We start from the raw sequence: 11,060 nt of genomic DNA, 5'->3' as shown, positions 1-11,060 counted from the left end.
ATCATCTTCACAATGGTTTCATCAAACGAATGTGATTCATTTGAATTGTAAGGTGTGGACACGTGAACTGAAACTATCATCTATTATGCTATGTGACTGCTACATTAAATGTGAATATTGCAGTGGTCGGGAGTGGATGTGTGTAGTTCGTAGACCTGAACGATCCTCGTGCTTTCAGCAAATCAACCATACTCGAATGGACCACATCACAAGTGGTTTCTTGGATCATCTCAAGGCGTTTGCAATCCATGCAGATGTGTACACTATTTAAACGTTGACACGTTCACAGTGTCAAACTGTTTGTGAGACGACATCAGACATCTTTAGCTGGTTTTATTTCTTTCGTTATACAGAATGAAAGCGCAACCTTATTGATTTTCCTCCACAGGTTATGGATGTTTTGAATTTCATACATCCTGAATATACGTATGATGAATCCCAATTTACGGTTATTATGAAAATATAATTATTTAAATCCATATGCAGTTAATTTTACCAAAAGCATGGTTATTTCCACTTCTATCTATAGTATCTGAAACAGCAAAGAAAAAGATATGTGAAGCTTTAAACTTTGTCGAAATGCGTAGAACAGCTCAGATGTGTGTTTATGGTTTATCATCTAGGAACTATAATCACTTATAATATATGTGTATAGAACAGTTAGCATAAACGTTTGAAATATACTGAGCAGCGGGTATCATCACTTTTAGAAGCTTCCATAAGAGTTTCGAATTAATTAAAATAGTACACATTACAAGAGGTATTCAAATATGACTAAATACGTAATGATAAAAAATGCAAGTGTTTATATAACATACTGATAGATTGCTTTATATGATACAATCTGGCCGCTGTAAACAGAAAGACGAAATTAAGAATGCGTTTGAGGATCTACGTTCATTTGTTTCATGGAATGTATCAAACTTTGGAAGTCAAGTCAACTGAGTAAGAGAAAGCGTCAACTGAAACAATAACGTATCGTGTATTATAAAAATGTATTTTCGGTGTGTTTAAATTGCTACTTGTAAACCATTTGTCGTGATGACAATGAAGCAAAGGGTATCTTCAAAATCCACGGACAATAAGAGAACCTAGCGCTCATTGATGGAAAGCAATAGTTTGTGATATTGTGTTTGGTAAGGTTATTGTCATGACGTGCGGATATTTTACTAGTCATATTCTGCAGTGCACATTTCTATTGATGTTCATCACATCTACGACGCTCGATTCGTTGAAATTGAGCAGTTTGAAGTATTCAGTTGTGCATATGATCTTTGTTAGTTCAAAGAGGTTTCAATTCCAAATATAATGACCAATCTTAAACGGAAAGCGAATCTTTCTACTTAATTTACTACTTCTGAGAATAAATGTAAGCTATAGGTGTTGGGTGGGAACGATCAGTCGACCTCTATTACAAATAATAGTATTCCACACTGTGCTGAGTTTGTGAGTAAGATGAAGTTTAAAGATGAGGAATATCAATGTTATTTACATGATTATATTATTTAGTGAACATAACAATGAGAATGGTTGGTCGAACACTGAAGTCGAAAGTAGTTGTAGATTGGTCATCAAATGAGAGAAATAAAATGTCATCGGGTTGTATGATTTGATGTGATAGGATAATGTATAAAGCGAACTACGTCTCCTTAGTGTTTGAACGTATAGACATAATGCACTTCAATAGGATAGCTTATGATCAGCATCCATTCGAATGCTAATTGAGGACTGTTGTGTAATATTATCAAACAGGTATGAGATTTAAAACAATTTATTCACTGGGTTATTCTCATGTTACACAGTGTCTAGTAATAAGGTGAATAGTTTACAACTATGAATCATCTACAAAATAAACATCGAATAATAATAATGTCAAATATTGCTAACATATACCTAAAGCATCTTTCCTTCGTTTTTCAGATTTAATAGCTAAATGGAACAAAGTATAATAGATTGTGTTATTATAAACAGTGACCATGAATCATTTCACAATAAGGTTTAACGTTCCAAAAGAGTGTCTACTTTCGAGACTTTTAAGAGTTGATGGAATGGAGTTGTGGTTATTTTCACCGATTCTCTATTATTGTGTGCATATGTTCGTTGTCCGATGGGAGGACGTTATGGAAACTTCTTCGATGCTGCGGAGTTCCTGAGAAGATTGTCGATCTTTTCCGGAACTCATACGAGGGACTACAGTGCAAGGTCGTGCATGGAGGACAACCGACAGTCGCATTCCAAGTAAGGACCGTAGTCAGACAAGGCTGTCTACTATCTCCCTTCCTCTTTCTTCTGATGGTCGACTGGATAATGAAGACTTTGGCATCTGAGGGAAAACACGGAATACAATGGACAGCTCAGAATCGATTGGACGATTTGGACTTCGCAGATGACCTAGCCCTCCTATCGCATACACATGAACGAATGCAGATAAAGACAGCCAGTGTAGCAGCAGTCTCTGCATCAGTAGGCCTGAGCATACACATGAAGAAAAGCAAGGTCCTCAAATTCAAAACGAAGAACAGCAATCCAGTCACTCTTGATAGCGAATCTCTGGACGATGTGGAATCCTTCACATACCTGGAAAGCATCATCGATGAAAAAGGAGGACCAGATGCATGCGTAAAGGCGAGGATTGTCAAAGCAAGAGCCGCATTCATACAATTGAAGAACATATGAAACTCAAAACAACTGCTAACCACTATCAAGTTCAGAATCCTCAATACGAACGTCAAGAAAGTTCTACGGTACGAAGCTGAAACTTGGAGAACTACTACAACCATCATCAAACATGTACAAGTATTGATAAATAGTTGTCTACGCAGGATCCTCAACATCCATTGGCCTGATAACATCAGCAACAGCCTACTGTGGGAGAGAACAAATCAGCTTCCAGCTGAAGAAGAAATTAAGAAAAGACGATTGAAATGGATGAGACATACATTTTGCAAATCATCAAACTGTACTACGAAGAAAGCCCTAGCTTGGAGTCGTGAAGGGAAGCCGAAAAGAAGAAGGCCAAAGAAGACATTACGTCGGGAAACAGAAGTAGATATGAAAAGGATGAATATCAGCTGGAAGGAGCTGGAAATGATTGCCTAGGACAGGGTTGGATGGAGAATGCTGGTGAGCGGCCTATGTTCTCCCACGAGGTGTAACAGGAGTAATTAAGTAAGTAAGTAACCATAAATCATTTAAAAATAAGACTTAACGTTTCAAAAGAGTGTTTACTTTCAAGACGTTTAACAGTTGATCGAATGGAGTTGTGGTTATTTTCGCCGATTCTCTATTATCGTGTGCGTGTGTTCGTTGTCTGAGTTGTAAATTTTATCATCAGATGTTGGATTTATCAAACGTTAGCCTTTTATCGTATACTCTGAAATCACGTTCGTTACTTTGTTGTCTGATCGTAAAATACTGGGCAAAAGCCATCATCAAGTGATCGTTGACATCAATGAAACTCATATGCAAAACGAGTAAAACAAGGGATCCTCATGTGATTCAGACACTAGATTCTTCATAATTTCGAGGTATTGTCGAGGTCATAGTGACAGCAAATATTCACAATTGATCTCATTCAACATTTACCACCACTTGTCAGAGATAGTTTATACAAGAATAATTTGAATAAATAAACTGATAAAATACAGTTTGGCTTATGATTCTTACTTATTGAGATAAACATTATCCTGTTTAAAAGATCAATTGCAAAGGGCACTTTTCGCAAAGCACAATGAGTATCTTGTACATTTTTTCAACAAGTGTTCCTTTCTAATTTTCATGAAGTTGGTTTTGTTAGCACTTTATGTTCGGCTAGTTATCGTGTGATTTATCCAACAATCAAAGTGTGACTTATGCAATCTTAGCACTGTGTCAAACCAATGACGTCCGACCGGTATGAGCAGCCTAGCGTCCTTATTAGTCCTATGTCCGCCTAGCCCGTCCACCTGAGTCCAGAACAGCAATACCAGCTTCCACTATGCGAACCGAGTTGAATCATTTATTTCAGACATACTGGGTTTATATATCAATAGAACAGACCGCAACGCACCATACAATAGGAAATAACATTTGTACACAATAAGGCCAAAAGGTGTCTGTGAACGTGGAAGACAGTAGTCAATAAACTGAACATAGCTTACGGACAGTAAATCGTACAATAATAAATTATAGGTCAAAATAAGGCTTATAATAAGAGGAATATGAATATACATAATCTAATTATTGAATAGTTATACCATAAGAATGTGTAGATAATATTGGTTAATTAATATGTGTCAGAAGTTGCTCGTGATTTAATCTTCCCCCGGATTTAACAAGTCTAAGGAACAGAGTGACGGTGCTTTCAATCTGTCAACCGTTGGAATTCAAACGGAACTACCTTGCAGACAATATAGTATTTTCGTGCAGAAACATTTAAGAAAACATTAACTGCAACTAACACTTACTTTCGGCCGTTTTGTTGACGATTATGTAAGTTTCTATAAAAGTATTCAAATGACAAACATTGTTGTACATAGCATTATTCAGAACTAAATACGTGATCATACTACGTGTTACTTTTTACATATGAATAACATTATTTATTTGCGGAAATCATGTCAAAATAATGACCTATAATAGAGCAAATAAGTAGTTGCGCAAATGTATGTAAAAATACCGAAACTATCGGTATGAAACTTTCAACAAATAATTTCATTGATTTTACTCGGAGTACACTTGACTATTGAAGAGCTATATTCCACTTACTAACTAGATTTTGCTGACAACAAACATCTGTGCTGATTATGTATTAACCAGAACTGAAGATGATGTTTATGGTTAATATTATTAGTCTAGAATACTTATCACATACTTCAAGGGATCAAGCATTAACGCAGTCCAATGAAATAATTTGTGAATCTTGCGTTGTCAATGGAAGATGTGTCATACAGAAAATTCTACCTTGCAATACTCATTTTGCCTAAAGTGTGAAACCTGGTATTAAGGAATATCTCGGGTTGTCCGCAATTCTTGGGGACGTGGAGTACTTTGACATGATATACTCGTTTGTTATGTTTGTAATTATTATAAACAGAAGCGACGAGGTCTTTGCCCGTTCATTAATTTATTAAACGTAATAACCACCTAGAACTACTTGTGTGAAATCATTTTATTTCCTATTGAAATGGTAGTGGAAATTTTTCGAAGGCAAATTAACTGTTGTTTTGCTGATGTGAGTATACAAGTGAGAGACACACCACAACATTATCAATCGAATCATTACGTAGGGACATCTGAGACCTATGGGTTCGATGGTCACTTGAACAGTCGCTATGCACAATCGTTGACTGACAAGCTACAAAATGACCTATGGATTTCTGCAGTTTGTTTGAACGAATCAGTCAATAATGTGGAATGTAATCATAGTTATCTTGCAAAGTGTATATGATGCATGTAAATAGATCAGTATAAGTAACATATAATCGTTTACGTGGTATTTGTATATCAGATCTTCCTGACGCTCCACCTTTAGTATAAAAACAAAAGTTATGCTATTATGAATAGAATGTTCCAGCAATATATAAGTAATTTATGTGTGTATGAAAAACAAAGTGTCCGGAGTGTTTATATGGAAGAGTGAAACAGACGCCCTGTTGTTCATAACGAAGATGATACTGATATTGATGGCTATTTAAAAACGCTTTTAAAGACATGTCATCATATTCATACGAAAACACATGAGAAACAGAAAAATCACTGCAATATCACTATTTAGGTTAATTCTCTCCATGAGCAAAATTCATGTTACATAAAATGTAATGGGAATGTCGATGAAAAACAAGAAACACCTATTGAGGAAATGTAATAGAACTGATAAAAAATTCTGAAAAATAAGCTGACTAACCAATCGAACCAAAGAAGAGTAATCTTCGATTCTCTATGAAATGAAAAATGTTAAATGAAACAAGTTGACATAACACACAACATCAAGAACAACAAACACGGAGATACATCAAAAAAGAGCACAATTATAAGAGCAATCTTCAAATTGATATAAAACAAATCAAAGAAAATGAAAAACTGAAAGTATTTTCAAAACAGTCACACAGTACAAACATGAAACGCAAAAATGACTTACCAGCATCAATTAATCTTTGCTTTTCTAGACAAATAATTGTACGCAATCAAATTGAAATCACATCTATTCATAATAGATTTTCAACATATGTTGGTTAATCAGACCAGAATAAAAGGTGAGAGCACACTTGATATTAACTGACAACAAAGATTGGTGTTTGCCAACTCATCGTTTGGAGAATTATTAACCGTCAGCTGCTTCTTTTGTGAATGAGACTCCTGAATAGCTCACATGGTGGACTGACTGGTCTCCACAATGGTATCCACAAAATAAAATTTATTCCTTGGTGGTAAGCGACGGATTTTATCCGATTATTTGAACACCAACTCATACACACGGCAAGATTAGAATATCAACACATTTTCAGGTCAACTCTACGGAAACCGTATTCACGTGTGATCAAACATGTAATTCCATGATCCGATTATGAAGACCCGTCATCACTTAAACTTGTAACCTATTAGATAATTTTAAATGTGAGTTAGTACAGCGCTATTTAACGAAATCGATCAGAGTACTGTGCGCGTAAATAATCCGCATCTGAGAATGTAAATGGCAAGCTGTTCAAAAGGTTACAGGAGCTGTCATTCTTTCATCTGTACACCGACAGATTTCGACGTGACTCATTGCAACTGAGTGGTCTTCACAGTGGAGATTATGAAAACAAGTATGTGAATAGATCTATGCAATACAAATCCAACATACTTTTTAATGTTGTATTTAGTCTGTTAAGATAATGTTGCTGATTGATGTGCCTCAACTATTGCTTGTACATTCCTTCTTTACTCAGACACATGAGATCGGTGTTTTCATGAATGATTTTATCACAAGCGCTGTTCGCTTACCAGCGAACTGTGTTTTCTTCAACATGAGAAGCAATGGAGTGTTATTATTATCCAGTGAATAATACCGCTTCAGCCGACAAATGATTACATACAAATGTTCGTGAATCCAAAATACAGACAGTTATAGCGCGTTTTGAATGTATATCACACGCTAAGTGTTAACGCGCCGTTCATCACACCAACGTAATCTGAACAACAATCCGCACGTTAATCACATAAGCGAGCTTCAATGAAAAGAATGTCAGAAGACTCAAAAACCTGCCCAATAAAATAATACGCTATTCAGTTGATAAAACTAGTGTGAATATTAGAGAGAACGTGGGTAATGAACGACGGAACAGTGGCAAAAGTAAACTTTAAAAAGTTCGAATATTCACATCACATACAACAAGAAAACAAGCGGCCATCCAGACATAATTGAGCTGTCTGCCAGTCAAATAGGCGACATGCAGTGTGGGGTTGGACATGTTGTTATGGAGGAGAAGAATTCATCAGATTAAACAATGACATAATTGACCGTTTACCGCTCGTGGAAGTGGGTCTAGAGCTCACTAATTTACACAGTTTGAACTGGGAATTTCCTAAAAACAAAAGTAGTGTGTTCATTCACCCTGGAGAACACGATTTCACGGATAGGCACTCAAACACAAAATCAGTGTTACCAGATGCTCTAAAGACGACATCGTTCATTTGAATGGAACGACCAATATCATGCATTTTCACACAGAATATCCAATATGTTTTCGCTGCACGCAGGTACTTGGGAAACACAACTGAATATCAGCTGAACATTAAATGTGAATGAACTCTAAATAAAATCATCGGAATACTCACTCTGTTCTTCACGCCTATCTTCTTCTTCTTTTCGAATTCCTGTGGTGAAAATCAAACAACAATATTCACTATTCGCTTTTTATTTTCATAAGATGCAAAAGATTATCAGTTTAGGAGAGGGAAGTAAAAACGTCAGAAACGATGTTTTCACAGCTCACAAAACGGGTATCTTCCGATCAATTGAAGAGAACAAATGGTTAATTAGGGAACTATTTGTACTGCAGTGCACGAATAAATGTTGAAGTAGTCTTGAAATTATTACGGACTTGATGAGGACAATCAATAAGCATGAACTCGGGCGAACTGACCCTCTCCACAAAAGTTGCATGATCTCACTTGAACGTGGAATTAGTCAAACAGTGTTTGATCACTCCGATTTCACATGTTACTTGCGATTACAGTGCGGCAATAATCGGAAATGGGAAAAATTGATGCGGTCTAAAAATATTCTCGGTTTCGCTTTGCAGTCACTGGTCAATGAACAGAAGTGCAAAATTACGCCTGCAATGTCGTTTACATAAAACAGAATCTTGGAGGAATTGGTTCAGTTAACATGCACTGTGACTAGCGTGATAGAAGTGGAATGATATTGTGTGGAAATTGAAGTTTGTTTGAGAACGCTGTACAACTAACAAAAACTGATGTTCCCTTTTCGTGACGCAGGCTACGATTTTCGGAATTTTGTACAGGTAGCTGGCTATCATGCTTGAAAACAAATTACATGGATCCGTGTGAGTGTGTGTGGGATGTTAGCCATTATGATGATGAAAACCTAACTGCGTTGCGTGTCCATGCAAAATGTTTCGGTTGAAAACAATATCGCACGTTAGACATGTCCAGTGAATTGAATCTGCCGCCCTAATATGCCAGTGTTCTGCAACGTTTGGGACGGAATGATTGAAGCTATTACCGGAGTTCTTGAAAAGTCCAATTTCGTAAGCCATGTACACGACTAGGTTCAGTACAGTGTTTTCAGAGTGGCTATAAAAATTAAGTGGATGACCATGGATTTCACTTGTTATTGATTTCACAAATGACCTGAATGTGAAAATAATTAGCGGTTATTATAGTTGCACACTCACGGAAACGAGTTTAAATACATTTGCAGACTTTGCTCATAACGGCATTTGCTATCGAAATCCTGATCTAAGCTATTTACAATACTCGTTGAATGTGCTATCAACAATGGGAACAATTTCACAAAACGTCTATAAATTTTCAATCTAGAACCTCTAGCATATAGTAACGTATCTATCAGGAAAATTTAGTGTCGTTCCCCTGTGTTAGTTAATGTGGTCATTATTACTATGTATGGTTGGATGTCGAAATTGGAGGAAATCCTGTAGAATTCGTTGATTTCGTCAAATTCATATATGTTGTTTCGTAATTTTGAGCTTGTAGAAATACTTATTTTATTTTGACTCACTCAGTTCCGTCCGCTGAATATGTTACAGGGGAAAATTACATTTTCTTGTCGACATCTATGAGTTTCTAAGTTTTCAAGATTAAACTAACTTCAAACATTGAGTCTTTTTGAATAAGGTAAACAATTGGCAATAGTCTATTATTCGACTGTTGTGGACAATCTCGAAGTATGAAAACTTCTAGCAAAGTTATGAAATATTCTTGTCCATGCAATTTGATTGATCGTAAATATGAAACAATAAATTGTTCTAATATTCTAATATTTGATTGCTTAACAAGTACACAAATACGTAATACTCTGCAGGTATTTAGGAATGCAGTGTGTAAGAACTCATTTCATACATAATGAACCACCATGCTCAGGCTTCATAGGAATATCAAACTTTAAAATGCTCTGTCGCAGCGATTCATAATCGGTGTTTATAATTCTTTGAACAAACTCTTATTTCATGAGTTTTAATAGATTGTGAAAAATAATTTTCTAGATCTACCTGTATTACTATTGACATTTCGTTTGCTCTCAGTGTCTAAATGTTAACATGTTACAATGAAAGTAATGAAATTTGTTATGTTCTGGAGTAATGTAACAAAGACGTCGTTCTCATTACACATAAAATGACACGAAAGAGTTTCAATAAAGTTGAGTTTATATCAATGTAAGAAAACAACCATACTGCATTAAGACATGAGAATATTATGATCGCTTTATGGAAGTATGTGATCGATTTATAACAACAGCTTTAAACTACACTTATATGATAATGTGTGGAGAAAAGTTGTTATTTAAATCAAAAAATTGATAATTCGGCTGATGGAATTTAGTTTTTATTCGGATATGTTGACCGTAATGTCCGGTTTTCGCAAGTTCATATTCCGGTAAAGACAATGTGTGGTGATCTGCTTCTCTGATATGGCTTAAAATATGAATAAAAGTTCTGGATTGAAGAAATATTTACTATAGTGAAAAGCAGTTAACAACTGACTATGATTGTTCAATCGCATATTTGTATTTTGTGTGATATGGGTTGTGTCCCATGTTGTACTAGGTGAACTGTCCATGTAATGTGACCATAGGCAAGAAAGCATCAAAGGGTTCACTAGACGATTGCTCATAAATTAATGTTAGGGAGGTATATCAATGAACTAAACGTCAACTTACCAGATAAGTATTCCGTTTCTCTTGGTGTCGCTTTCACTAAATAAAGAAGAAATAAAAATATTATCAATGGAAAAGTCAGTTACACACATAAAGATGTTGTGCACTTGATTTTAAAACGTAAATGTTATGCTTATCTACACTAAATGAAGATGCATTTATGGGTAACACATAATGATCTCTAAATGCTGATGTAAGCTTCGATAGACGTGTGGATCATTGTTTTCTAATGCAGTAAGCTTATTGCGGAAAAGTATGTTTTCGTTAGCTAACCGTTGATAATGAACACCGCAGCCACGATGAATAAACACCAAAGTTTCATTGTTTTCAAGTGCTTTAAACCAACAGCGTTACCACTTATATAGTTTTGATTCTGTATGCCACGCTTCATGTAGCCAATAACATTTGAATAAACATAAATGTTGTTTGAGTGAATGCGCTTTTATCTGTCAACTGAATATATTCCTTCATTAGTACTGTAGAAATGACTACTGATTGGTTTCTGAATAAACACGTTTTTCGTTTATTTTGGATTAGCGTTGTAAATGAATTTTAGGTTATATGAGTGATGTACTTCTGACTTTATTCATTCTTTTTTAATATTGTTTCATGTTTAACATATATTGTACCTAAGAATAGTCAGTAAACATTTCGTTTAAATTGTAATGTTTCATGTAACGAG

General features: G+C 35.5%; 1 protein-coding gene across 1 annotated transcript; it reads right to left on the bottom strand.

The window, feature by feature from the left end:
* Positions 1 to 774: 774 nt before the first annotated feature.
* MS3_00011136 (uncharacterized protein) lies at positions 775 to 10,769 on the bottom strand (the record flags this gene model as incomplete). Its single annotated transcript, XM_051219550.1, has 10 exons — positions 775 to 851; positions 1,894 to 1,929; positions 4,446 to 4,478; positions 5,471 to 5,506; positions 5,885 to 5,917; positions 6,119 to 6,142; positions 7,798 to 7,836; positions 9,714 to 9,749; positions 10,382 to 10,417; positions 10,652 to 10,769. The coding sequence occupies 10 exons, from the start codon at positions 10,767 to 10,769 to the stop codon at positions 775 to 777; spliced, it is 468 nt and encodes a 155-aa protein (XP_051064959.1).
* Between the last annotated feature and the right edge of the window lie 291 nt (positions 10,770 to 11,060).

The sequence above is a fragment of the Schistosoma haematobium genome, chromosome 5, assembly GCF_000699445.3.
Source record: "Schistosoma haematobium chromosome 5, whole genome shotgun sequence".
NCBI lineage: Eukaryota > Metazoa > Platyhelminthes > Trematoda > Strigeidida > Schistosomatidae > Schistosoma > Schistosoma haematobium.
This window is presented reverse-complemented; position numbering and strand designations above follow the sequence as displayed.